Source organism: Vanessa atalanta, chromosome Z (genome assembly GCF_905147765.1).
Source record: "Vanessa atalanta chromosome Z, ilVanAtal1.2, whole genome shotgun sequence".
Taxonomy (NCBI): Eukaryota; Metazoa; Arthropoda; class Insecta; order Lepidoptera; family Nymphalidae; genus Vanessa; species Vanessa atalanta.
In genome coordinates this window covers 15,267,244-15,281,406 of record NC_061902.1, presented here as the reverse complement: position 1 = coordinate 15,281,406, position 14,163 = coordinate 15,267,244, and the positions used below count along the sequence as shown (strand labels likewise).

At 32.5% G+C, this 14,163-nt stretch overlaps 1 protein-coding gene across 2 annotated transcripts in view; it reads right to left on the bottom strand.

The window, feature by feature from the left end:
• LOC125075826 (G-protein-signaling modulator 2) overlaps positions 1–13,901 on the bottom strand; it is a 42,603-nt gene extending 28,702 nt beyond the window's left edge. For both annotated transcript variants that reach the window (XM_047687613.1, XM_047687614.1), the window contains exons 1-7: positions 13,699–13,901; positions 11,541–11,770; positions 11,072–11,350; positions 10,474–10,713; positions 7,881–8,145; positions 6,839–7,018; positions 6,007–6,224 (exon numbers count right to left, since the gene is read on the bottom strand). In XM_047687613.1, coding sequence (XP_047543569.1) covers positions 6,007–6,224; positions 6,839–7,018; positions 7,881–8,145; positions 10,474–10,713; positions 11,072–11,350; positions 11,541–11,770; positions 13,699–13,764 — 1,478 coding nt within the window. In that variant the 5' untranslated portion in view covers positions 13,765–13,901. The remainder of the gene's footprint in view (positions 1–6,006; positions 6,225–6,838; positions 7,019–7,880; positions 8,146–10,473; positions 10,714–11,071; positions 11,351–11,540; positions 11,771–13,698) is intronic.
• Between the last annotated feature and the right edge of the window lie 262 nt (positions 13,902–14,163).

The window sequence follows — 14,163 nt, the reverse complement described above, 5'->3', positions numbered from 1 at the left end:
AATTTCACAATAATCAGCGTCCTGTGATAAAACCCGAGCCTAAATCCAGGCGATCCATCAAAATTCTTTCTAAATAGTATTATTTTAATGAATAATAAGATTTATTTATTCATTTAATCTTAATAAACTTTTTAAATTTAGTAAATGGTGAATTGATTTTTTTCCCGGTATCTTATTATATATTCGTATACCATTTCCCAAAAACGTTCTCTGTACCGTATGCATACGGTAAGTAGAGGTTACAAGTTTATTCCTATTTCCTTGTATTAATAGTATGTATATCAGCTTTTATGGAATATATTTGTATATTCTTCTGTACATTATGTTATCATAAATATATTGGGAAGAAGCCGTTAATAATGAGAACGCTACATAACAGAACTGTGCACTATTATTATTATCGTATTGGAAAATAAATCAATTTCCAAGAAACCACTGCATCTTGTTCTTCTCTTACGACAGTCCCGAGTTTTGATGTCGTTATTCGTCCATTTGCCGATGACGACAGTTGACAGATAGAAACATTTTCATCACTAGCACTTGTCTCAAAATTTCGTTACGGATCTTTATTCGCTGACTGATTGTATCGAATATTTGCGGTATGAAGAGTCGGATTAGCGGAATTCAATATATCCATAGCCTCTTACTACGGACAATTCCGCGTAGATTGCTTTAGTCTCATATCCGATAACTTCACGTTTTCATGTGATTGAAGCACAAAGAAAAAAATATTTATTATATGTCCATATTTACTGTATGTAGACCATGAAGACAGATCACATGTTACTGCAATTTGTGAAAATGTTCTACATATCTTTTGTACATAGTAACATAAAGTCTTAAGTACTATATAAGAAACAATTATGGTTAATAAGTTAATTAGTAGTTACAGTTAATTAGTATTGGCCAGGTCGAAAACAATTATGTGCTGGCTCGACAATCATTGGTGTTTGAAACAAAAAACGTTTATAAGCAAGTAACCAAAAAATATACGAGAATGTGACTTATTAGAAATTATTTAATAAACTTTTCTAAACGTATAACATCCCATCTCATTGTCTCCACTGGTGACAGAGGGGATGATTCATTTTTCGTCCATTGTGAAATAACATTGAAAACCCTGGGGGAGTTGCATTCTATCTGCGATGGATGACAAATGAGAATTCCACTGGAGATGATAAAGTTATTTACAAATGCTCTCAAACTTCCGGCCGGCAATATTATATGAGCTCACAGGCACATATTCCTTTGATGTTTACCGGCTAACGAGAATACAGGAATTTCGACATATGATTGAAATTCAAGATAGGTCATTACGGATTTGTCGCGAACGCGTTAAAATACATCGCCATCCAAACTTTAATAATTAATCACATAACATAAAGTATATATAAAGTTTTATATATTGATATTAAAAAATAGGTTTTAAGAAAAATATCTCAACAATGGGTCAAATTATCACAAATATGATTATAAGGAACCAAATACCTACAGTAAGCCTTTCTTCCTTGAGGCGTCAGGCACATTCTGGATGTGTGCTCATAAGTACAATGAAAACTCTGAACGGGAAGGAAAATAAATTAATATAAATGGGAAACTCGTCAGTAATTCGATTGCGAATTACATCACACTCTTCTCCGAAACAGCATCGCAATTACGGAAAATGGTTATGAACTAAATGTAAGCAACAAAATTGGCCTAAAACTAATATCAAGACTAAAATTGTGACGAACCACTAAACTTTACCAATAAATGTCAGTTAAAATAAAGTTCAAGGGATGTTGAACTATATTTTGACTGACGGACACAACAAATATCTTTCTCAACGACAAGATACAAAAAATAGATTAAAAGACCAATTAACATAGTCTGGAATAAATTTTAGAACAATAGAGAATATCTACAGTCGAAACTCCCTAGAAAAGTTAAGAAATAAATAATGCACTCATGTTTAAACGAAGGACCTGGTACGGTGAATCCATGGAATGCTACGAAGATCGTCTCTCCTCTTCCACGTCGAAAACGGCCAACGGCCACGTCCAAAACTTTGTGTCGTCCAATCTAGTTATTAAAATAAAAAGTAACGATAGATTGTATTATTGCATCGACGACATCAAACATGGATTTACAATAATAATATTAAAAACAAAATGAAATTATACCAGAGAGCGAAGAGAGCGATGTGGCATACAAATACAAATAAAACGTAGAACCAGCCCAAAAACTAAAATGAAATAGGAAATGCACATTGCACGTAGAGACAAGGAAACAAAGACACCTGTCAAGGACCAACAAAGGCAAGGAGAAGAAACCGAAAGAAAAATGGGTTCATGATATATTAGTCGTTGAAAATGTATTTTTAATGAATAGCATAAGCCAACTTATGGCCTAGTAATTATGAAACGATCGTTGCACATAAAAGGTCTTATTTGAAGAGCTCCAGTATTAGATGTGCAGAAAATTAAAGACAATTCTTGATTGCAATTTACTAAATGGTTACGATTTAACAAAGAATTAATTTTAGAAAACGGAAAAAAGTTACTGGCCGGGTAGAGAGCGGCGCTATGGATTTATTTAAAAAAAAAAGACAAATGTGAAACGTATAAAAATCGTGAAAACAATGAAATTAAATCAAAACAAAAGGATAGGATTACGAAATTAGTAAAAATCTGTTGAATTAAAGCGAAGTTTTCACATGCGACCCACTAGTTATTAATTAATTTGATAATTTGAATTTATTAATCATTAATACATTTATACGAAATGAAATCATTTATTATGCGATTGTAATTTAATATAAGTTAATAGTTTGATAATATTTTGCTATTATTGTATTTCCGGTGATTTTCGATACAAAAACCAATAGCAAAATGAGATGTGCCCGAATATTTAATTGCAAGATCACGTTACATTATTGTTAAATATATAAATGTATATTGTACATGCTCGTCACGTTAACAAAAAAAGGAAAAATAGTAGTTGATCGTCACAAAAGAATCGTAACTATGGAATTGGTAACATGAAATTGCTCCTCAATATCGCCAAAACGTCTATGATATGTTCTTAGGGAATTCAAGCTTGTAACGTCTAAATATAGTGGATGCTAGGTTAATTCAAACAATATTTCTTGGATAGATTTACGTTGAAGCGTGACCGGTATTCTGCCGTTAGAAGCACAATAGGAGCGTTATTATCGACTCATTGTTTCAACATAATACTTCTGCAGTTTTCAAACGGCCAAGATGTGTTGTGTGTGATCCTCTCGCTCCCACTTCGAATAAAGATAAACAAACAGATTTACGTACTTCATGCAATTTGCTTATAATACAATACTATTACACTTAACTACTTATTTCCACTTTAATTTTACTTCCAAAAGCCGGACAGCAAATTCACCGACGTTAAATACGCCATATTTTCGCAAATCCAAAGTGAATATCATAAAATCGATGTAAGTTTGCTATATTTTTAATAGCAATAAGTTGCTGTAGGATTTCGATAAATGAGTGACAGTTAGTTATTAAAATACGAAAAATATTTATAGAATCTATGACCTATATATTCTGTTATGTACAATTATGAATTGTTTTATTGAATTCACATACAGCTTTTATATTGTGTTTTTATTAACAGGATTTCTGACTATAATGCTATCGATCGAGGTGTTTCAATTGCAAAAATGTTACAATAGCTGATTTTAAGAAAAATAAAGGAGGCTCTTTTATTCATTGTCTAAAACGAGCATCGTTTCCTTGCCACTGTCTCGACACGTTCACATACTTGCACTTAAAACTTAATATTTCAAATGTAAGCAATCACGATCAGTTTTGACAAAGCAAAGTAAGGCTAATGTTTTGGGGCTAACTCCAGCATGCTTTTGCAATGATTTTACTCGATGGCTTTCCATGCCCACCTGGTAGTACAACCCACGCGTCGACTATTCTACCAAACAGCAAAACTTATTAAGTATTGTTGTGGTGCGGTTCAAATGGTGAGTGGGCTAGTTTAACTACACACACACACAACACAAGGGATATACCATCTTAGTTACCAAGATTATACTAATAACTTGCCACCATCAGGTGGCTTATCCGTATACCTATGATAGTGTATATCCATCCATGGCTGGAGGTTACACGTGGCAGATCATTTTCTGCATTAAATCAGCACATGCAGGTTTCCTTACGGTGGTTCCCATCACCGCCGAACACGAGACGAATTATTATAAACACAAATTAAGCACATGTAAATTCAGATCAGAATTAGATTAAGACTCACGTCTTCTAGCCACAGAGTCATCACGGGCTTCTTGTTGCTTTTTAATTTACAACGCCATCTATCGTCTCTACAGTGCATTAAATGCGCGATCTGTGGGGCTATTACGGTTAGAGCATAGCAAATGTTGCTATCGAATATTTGTTGCGGATTGATATCAAATCAAATCAAATCAAAAAATATAAATCAGTGTTCTGGACCTACGCAGTAGCATAAAACTCCATAATACTGATTTATCGAATGCAACATTTATCAATCCGCAACAAATATTTGATAGAACCAGTTGGGCTCTATATATATGCCCTAACCGTAATAACCCCACTGTTGTGTAGCAATCGTAACACGATAAGTTCATAACGCCAAGTTTCCGACTCCATAAAGTCAATAAATCCTTCTTGGGGCAAGGTATCCGTTTCTATAATAAAATTCCGCAGACATTTTTAACTTTTTCGTTTCATAAATTCAAATCATTTGTAAGTCCAGGCAGGATATATAACATACATATATAATTGTATTTAACTAACTAACTGACTGTATTTTTAGATGTTGAAAAAGGGTAACTACTGAGTTTCTTGCCGGGTTCTCGGTAGAATCAACATTCCGAACCGGTGGTTGCTTTACTTAATAAAGTTTGTTAAATGACGATTCAAATGTGCTTGTAAAAGCCTACTTGAATAAAGTATATTTTGATGTTGGTATGACAGATAACGTATTATTATTTAGTGACCTCTCAAGTCTCTTTGTCGTCAATATTTACTGACACTTATATTATTAACAACGTTATTTATAATTTCAATAAAGCATGCCACTTACCTTTATATACAAAAACAAATATCACCATAGATCATTGTTGTTATTTGTGAAATTATTTCAAGAATAATTACGATTAGTTCGAATTTCGAAATGGGAAAGTAGAAATTTTAATAGAAATTGTTCGTTTCATAATTTTTCGCTAATTTCAAATATTATTCTGATACTGCTAAAAGAATTATATTAGACTAGTTGTCGACAGCGGCTTCGCTCGCGTTTTAGGGGTTGGTTGTCATGTGTGAAGCAAAAAAGTTGCCCATGTCCTTCCTTGGAGTTCAAGTTTGCTTGATACCAAAATTCATCAAATTCGGTTCATTGAATTGGTAGTAAAAGAGCGACAGACAGACAGACATTCATAATATTAGTAAATATATATATTTTTTTTTAAATAAAATTATTTCTACTGAACAAGACATTCGTAGATAATGTCGAACTATCGAGCTCCACCGCATAAAAATAAAAAACATGGTGAATATCCCGTTTTAAATACTTGTAGTAATAAAAATAACCATGTTAATTTAAAATCTTGTTTCTACTCATTTAATTTACAAACTTTTGCCTGCAACTATGTGTATTAATATTATAAATGCGAAACTAACACTGTTTGTTTTTCTGTTAAGCTTGCAGGGCTAAACGATTGAATCGATTTTGATGAAATTAGTTTCGAAGTAACCTTAAGCGCCAAGTAGGGATATAAACTACTTTTTTCATCCTTTGTTTTTTTCGTTTTCGTCATAAACTGAATTCCAAACGGACTAAGCTGACATGACCAACAATAACAATCTTTGTCCACAACTTCATTTAGTAATCTGACAACATTTCAAATCTAAATTCCTTTAGTGTTGATAACGCTGTTCTCATGCATGATGAACTATAATCTATGGTCATGATCAACAAATTAGAAAAAAAATATATACTCACGGGTTTTTGTTTCCACTACTGGCAGATCGTTGCAGCTTTCTCGGCCTGTTCTCTTTGTCAAGGCTGGCTCTTTGTTCGTCCATGCGATCTGACTGACACCTAGCGACCAACTCCATGAACATTTCACTTGGATTATCTCCTTCTTCAGACTCGCCCCGGATCATCTCCCTTTCTTTACTATTATCTTCTCCTTCTCTTTTCTTGGCATCAGGAGTTATCTAATGACAATCGCTTTGATAAGAATCTATGTTTACATTGGAAAAATATTATATAATTATTAAAACTAGTGTATCGTTTAAGACAATTTCCAGCTTTAGGATCTCCTCTTAAGAAGGTTGTTTAGCTTATGACACTATGCTGTATTCATGGGCACAGTGAATCAATCATTGGATTAATTCAAATAGTTAAATTAGACTTTGGAGTATATTCCACCCCGCTGCTCCAATGCGGATTGGTGGATACACATGTGACAGAATTTCGTTGAAATTAGACACATGAAGGTTTCCTCAAGGAAAACATCCTTCACCGTCCAGCACGAGATGTATTTGCTCCAAACCTTCTCCTCGAAGAGGGATGAGGCCTTAGCCCAGCAGAGGGACATTTACAGGCTGTTAATGTAAAATAAGTTTCTAAATGATTATGTGGTTATATGTATATAATATATATTATATGATGGATATTATTATTATATATATCATAAGGCAAGCAATGTGAATTACAATATATTTATATGAATATATGAAAAAGTGTTTGGAAGTATACGTGATTGTTTGCTTGTGTGTGTATTTGTTTTATTGAATTAGGTTTTTTTAATGAGAGCTTTAAAGATTACCTTTATCAGAGACAGCTGTTCCATACTCTGCCGTCTGACACGCAGAGCATTGAAGGGTGTGCGGGGTGCAGTGGCGGAGTCCTGAGGCGGTGACGGCGTCGCGTCAACGGGAAGGCCTAATACTTTGCAGAGATCGCCGATGTTCATTTGTGCTGTGGCCATGCCAAGAACGTCGCCGAGCTATTAGAGATACGCTTATCTTAGTAAAAATTATCAATCAACATTGAAGATTATAAATATTACGTATTATAATGTATTTTTACTGAGAAGACAGACGAGCGATTTGCACACCGTCAATGTCCTGTCAACAATCTAAAATGTTGTCACTCGTTGTTGTAATTACACTGGATCACCCCTTTCAAGCCGGATATTTCTGATTTTTAATAGCATTGTTATAACTTAGGCTCCACTATGGGAAGATAAGGTAAAATATGTCATTTTGTCATGGGAAGAGAGTGACATATAGTTGAGTAAAAACCAGACCAACATTGGCACTTCATGTTAAAAAGGTTTTGTAGCTTATGGTTCAAAGCTGCATTGATGTCTTCCACGGAGGATTGAACAGTGGATACATATAATCTTATCTTAATTTAACTTAACGTACTTAACATACTATTAGTAAAAAGAAGGGTTGAATTTTCCAAGTGAATGTACGTAGTAGTATTAAGCGTAGAATAGAAAATTCAAAACTACAAGAAATGTCCAAAACTGAAAAAAGGTTTTCAAGATTTTTATAAGAATGAACGCCGAAAAAATTGCATATTTTTATTTAATTACGCCAGACCAATCCGGAATGAAAGTGGGAATGATAAAATGATTCAAACATTCATACATGTACATCGTACATCTGATCAATTGTAGTCTTAACCAAGTCGCACTCAGGAAAATTTTCTATTTTTTTTTTTAATATAATATAACGTAATACACGGGACAATGAAATGACCATTTCTCGTGATCTTGTTAAATAAAATTCTTACCGCAAATACAAATGGGATAATTTGCATCAGTGCCTCATTATGTTAAGAATATAACGAAATCTGACCTCTTTAGAAATATTGTAATGTTCCTTGGCAAAATAAAGCGCTTTTTCGTGATTCCCGAGTGCTGCATGAGCGTTGCCCAACGACCAGCATGCTCTGCCTTCGCCAACTCGGTCTTGTAACTTCCTCGCCGCTGAGAGGTGACGAGCGTGGTACTCCTCAGCGATGCGATACTCGCGTAGGAGAGTGTAGGTGTTCCCGAGGGAGTAGCATGCTTGGGCTTCGACTGCTGCATCTCCTAGCTCTTCAGCAAGAGCTAGGGTACGTCTGAATGGACACAATATATCTATTGGTTTATAAAGTACAATTACAAATCCAGATAACAGCAGTGCTATATTTCACACAGTAGCTTTTTCCATGTATATATAACAAGTATGTGATATGTACACCCAGCTTTATCTAAAAATTTACATTTTTATAAAATATAGATAGATAACTAGCTGCAAGTACCGAATTCGTAAGGGCAATTCAAGCAAGCAATAAAGCTATCCATCTCATTCTTCCTCTAAAAGAAAAAATATCCAAAATCTTTTCATCGCGGATGATTACGTCACAAAGTAAACCTACGTTCAATTATAACTATCTCGGCTCAGTAGTTTAGGTTTTACGTTGATAGTCCATCAGGGCAAATTATTTTTAATGTATAGTATTATTATTATTACTAGTGGGTCGCACCCGAAACTTCCCTGTGTAAAGTGGCAACCGACACTCTTACACCAACCTACTTAGGTACTGAGATGTTTTGACTCATGTATTTCCTCGGGTTGCTACTGAGTTATTTCCTGTCATAAGAACTCAATTTATTTATTGACTAACCGGGGTTTGAACCCGAAGCCACAACACCAACGCAGCACATAGAAAATATATTAATGTCATGTAAAATTTATAATACAACTTTTTGAAGTAATAGTTTTGGGAGTCCCACTTATGTTGTTGAAGACAATGGTCATCCTTCAGAACCACAGAGATATAGTTGGACATTGGAATCTTATATTTAAATATGTTGACATAAATATCTGCTTATGATTAAAATACATGTAAATAGATTTCAAGACCGTTTGATTTCTATACAAATTATTTTTGCAAATCACCACTTAAGGACGCTGCAAAGCATTGACATCATACTTTACAAACAAATTCAAAGATAGTTTGAAATGCGTTCTGTATATTCGCTAGTATAATATATGAGCAAAACATTTGTACAAAATTATAAAGAACTCATAGCGCACTAAAATATATGGTAATATATTATAGAGTGAAATCATAAAAAAAAAATTGCTTTTTACTCATATTATTTCGCCTCTGCTTCCTTAGTCTAATGGGTAATATTTACTTTAGATTCTGAGCTCCCTAGTTGGAATCCCAAGTTGAGGCAAAAAAGGTTAATGGATTTTTCTGTCAAAACTTTTTATCTGTATCTGTATAGGATAAAGGAAATAAAATTCTTGCTACAGAAAGAATGCAATGCTATTATTCCTGTGACTTATCTTTTCATGTGAGAGTTTCATTAGACGGGGTTGAGTAATGAAGTGTGTTTGCCCAAGCAAATATTAAATATTAAAACTAATTAAATTGACAGCATGACATTTTATTTACTATTTCGCCTTTTGCTAACTCCGCAAAGAGATAAATATTTGTCGTCAAAACACAAAATGATTTGTGTTTAAATTAATAAAAACTTAATTTTGACTGTCTTATCGTTTCAATATTCCAAATTCAATAAATGCGGTAAGTACTTAACATTCGCAATAAACTCAGTTCAACTATTGCTCAATACATAAAAAAATATAGTATAAAAAAAATGACAATAGCTTTATAAAAAGTATTTTAATAAAGTGTGAATAATCGCTAATCAAATATAAACTGTGGGTACGTAACTACGCAATATTTACAGCTGTTTATAGTACATTTCAAAAGGCACGTCATTTACAAATTTAATACAATTGAAATGTTACGCGAAATTTTATACGTATGGATGTTTGTTATTATTCCACTCAAAAACTACTGAATGGATTTTGATGGAACTTTAAAATAATCTAGATTATACATGAGACTAACGCATAGGCTATAATTTATAAAAATATTGTGTGAATAATACCTGACAACCAATCCCTAAAACGAGAGCGAAGCCGCGGGCTTTAACTAGTTATGTTACATTCTACTTATTCTGAGAAGTTATAGATAGTGCCAGCATATTATTTTTAAACAATGAATGAGAGAGAGAATGGGGAATAATTTTCATAGTATTATTTTATTTTTGCACAGCAATAAACCAATGACTAGAATTTAACATATTCTAGCAGTAGAATTTTAAATAAATTCATATATTCTATTCACTTCCTGGTATAAAGGAACCTACATCTTCAATTTATAATAACAATTTGGTTTCATACATTCACAATGTTATATTTGATTTAATATAAGAAATGCCTCATTTAATCAAATAATACATTTCAATTCGCAAGAGCATGTCAATATTATATATAAAGTTATTTTATCCTTACATTTACACTTTTAACATTATATACATATTTTGTAAAAGAAAATTAGACATTGCCAATGACATTGTATAAAGTAAGACCAAATTGTACTCACTTGTAATGCTCTGCTGCGTTTTCAAATTGTCCAAGAAATATATGTGAATTGCCCAAGTTGCTATTAGCCCTGCGTTCTGCAGCTCTATCTTCTACCTCTTGGGCTATTCTCAGTCGCTCTGTGTGATATCGTATCGCTCTGGTGAAGTCACCGAGGAGGTAGCAAGTATTGCCGAGGTTGCCGCATGCTCTACCCATTGCTTGTCTGTCACCGAGGCTTCGCATTAGTTCTAAGTTTTCTCTGTAATAATTATAATAAGAATGTTAATTATTTGATTCTAAGTTATATGAGTTAATATTGAATAATGTTATGATTTCGATAAATTATTTTATAGAAAATATTTTAAGAAATTCTTGGAATTGAATTGAACCTGATATTTTTTATATTTTCGTTTAGAATGCCTTAGTAATAAATAGCATAGATCTCAAACACTAGTTTTCAAGGTCCTCAATACATATGAACCATGAGCATTGTTTGTTCTGTATATCTACAATCATTGACCTAAACAAGGCAACAAAGGTAGTACAAATTAGATATTCAGGATTGACAATGCTTATCTATTGAAATAGTATTAAAAGTAAGTTATTTGTATACTTACTCATAGTATGCAACAGCCTGTAAAAGACAGTCCCGTACTTCTTGAGGAAAATGACCAGGGTCATTTTGGCCAACTCTCCCCAGCTGTTTCCCTTGCGCGTGGTATACGTTGCCTAAATTATATAATGCACGACCCTCGCTCAGTCGATCACCGAGGGTACGTGATATTTCCAAGTGTCTCTTGCAACATTGGATTGCTTCGTTAAATTTTCCCATAACTTTCAAAGTGTTTCCTAAGTTACCAGATGCCTTCGCCTCGCCAAGTTTATCATTCATTGTTCTGAAATGTCAATCAGAATTACGGAGTCAGTTTTATGATGCTATTTAAAGATAAAAGAAAGAGAACCTAATAATAGAAATAAATAAAAAAATGTAAATCTTTAATATGAAAGGAACTTTGAGTATCTTAAATGTCATATTACTATTGTTTATTACTAATGTTTATTTTTTATATAACTTAAATAGATTACCTAGCTAATGTTAGGTCATGTTTATGATATTGCATAGCCTTTGTATAATCGCCTAAGTAGAAATAAGCATTGCCTAGCTGGCTGTATATAGCGCTGAGGGTTCTCAAATCATCTGTTCCAGCCTGGATAGCCGCCTGGAAGAAGGCCACACCCGCTCTGCAGTCCCCTGCTTTGCATAGTCGTTCACCCTCCAACGCCAATTCAAGGCACATAGAACCACCATCGCAACTCTGTAATTTAAACCATTGAAATCTGTTATTTACAGTTACTTAATTATATTTTAACATTTGGACACATTAGTAGCCCAGTGGGTAAAATGCATGCATCTTTACCAAAGATGCAGGTTCAACCCGGGACTTGCACCACTTACATTTCTATTTGCTTAATTTGTGTTTATAATTCATCTTATGTTTGGCAGTAAAGGAAAACATAGTGACGAAAACTGTATGTGTCTAATTCCAATGAAATTCTGCCACATGTGTATCCACCTAATGGAATTAGTTCAGGGTTGTAGAATTAGCTCCTCAAAGGGAGAAGAAGGCTTAGCCCAGCAGTGGGATGTTCACAGTTGCTGCTGTTACTTTAAACATTAGTACTCATAATAAAAATGCAAACATAATATTAATAAGCTTATGAAATTAATAATACAAGTAATTTCATCACATTGTTTTAATTATACAGGTATTTAAAACAGTTTTATTTGTATTTATATTTACTGTATTGTTATTTATATTTTTAATTATATTTGTTTTTATAAATTTATAGATATACATTATATATACCTATACATTATAATTGTGAAGTACAATATTATTTCAATAGAAATGTATATTATGTGGTTAAATAAATCAACTTAATAACCATATGAAGCGATCAGTATTGTGAGTCACAACTGAACTAATTACATATTAATTTATTATTTAACATAAAGTGTGCTGATTGAATGATTCTAGTCGTTTTGTTGACTTAGAATCTCATTGATGCCTGTCGTAACATTATTGCCTAGGATCGCTACCTGGCTTCGCTTGCAAGAACTTAGAACAAGGGCTAGTGTTAACAATATTAATTTATCATACAGTTCATAAACATCATTTTACTCAAATTAGTTTAATTGAAATTAGTAGCCAAAACCTGTAATTTTATTGATTTTATGTATTTAATTTATTTATTTAATCCATACTTTAAAAATATCAAGAAATCTTACAACAATATGGTCTGGCATTTTGTTTACCAATATCCTACCTAATTTGATTTTAATTGATGACGGTAGAGCCCACCTACACACATGTCTGACACACTTGTCCAATCAGTTTCAAAAAGAAAACAATTTATAAAATTAAAAAAAAATCAAAGTGTGCTAAATTATTTTATAATCTTGTGTATTGGATAATGATCTAGTTGGTTACTTCACACCAGCACCTTGTTTCAATTATACAAGTTTTATAGCCTGTTTTAAGTAACAACATGCAATCATACTGCTTACTTAGTAAAACCACATTTCTATATCATTTTAATTTTCACAGTAACACACACACAGTACTTTAATACAACAAAGATATTTAATTTAAAATAGATAGATGAAGTAAAGATTTTTTTTATTTTAGTCCTGTACATTTTTATTCAAAAGTAATATTGAAACTTTTTTTTTTTAATTGTTGACAGTAGTATATTTTGTAACGAATTTAGAACTATTCAAAGTTCCAAACTTTGTTAGAAATGCTTTGAATTTAAGCATTTACACTTAGGAAATATAATTAACACATTTTAAGTGATCTATTGTTATAAATCAGAGCATTTCTATAACAAAAGATAAATAATTATCTTAATTACATTTTAACAAATTTATCTCAAATTTCTTGTTTACATATTTTAGCTACTGTTTTGAATAACTTTTAACCCACTATCCCAAATTTGAACATGATAAGAGTTAGGTTTTAATGATTAAAATATCGCGCCTGCAAGTGAATAAAATGCGCAGGCAAGTATCGTCTTCCGTATTAGGGTTCCTATGAGTGACTCATGATTACGTCCTGTATTTAACAAATGAGGCCATATTTAATTTATAGGACCTTCGAAGTTTAATTTTTTTTTATTGAATAGTGTCACTATTTATGTTCCAAATTCACGATTATTTTTTTGATAATCACAATATACACACCTGAGCATCGGTTGAAAGATTTTCAGCGCTCGCACTCAAAGACATTTTATGTAAGATTGAAGACATACAAAAAAACAAAACAACAGAAACCAAAAAAAAATAAAAAAAAATCAAAACTGATTTGTCAGATAAATTTCATAATTGTGTTTTGTGTAAGTTTACATCGCCATGGGCGTACACAAGCGTCACCAATATAACAAACTTTGCCGTATGTATTACAGTTATGTTTGGTTGATTTTTTTTTGTTTTGCGATGCTCAGTGCTGCCATATAATTAATTATTTGTTTGCAAAAATCATTTAAATTTCTGAAAGTATAGTTAATTATTTTTACACATTTTTACATAAAGTGAGAGCTTTATTTATAATGTCATTATAATTATTGAATCGTATTTATGGAAAAAAACAAAGCAAAATGGAGCTATGCATGAAGACGCCATCTAGTGCAAAAAGGTATAGTTAGAATA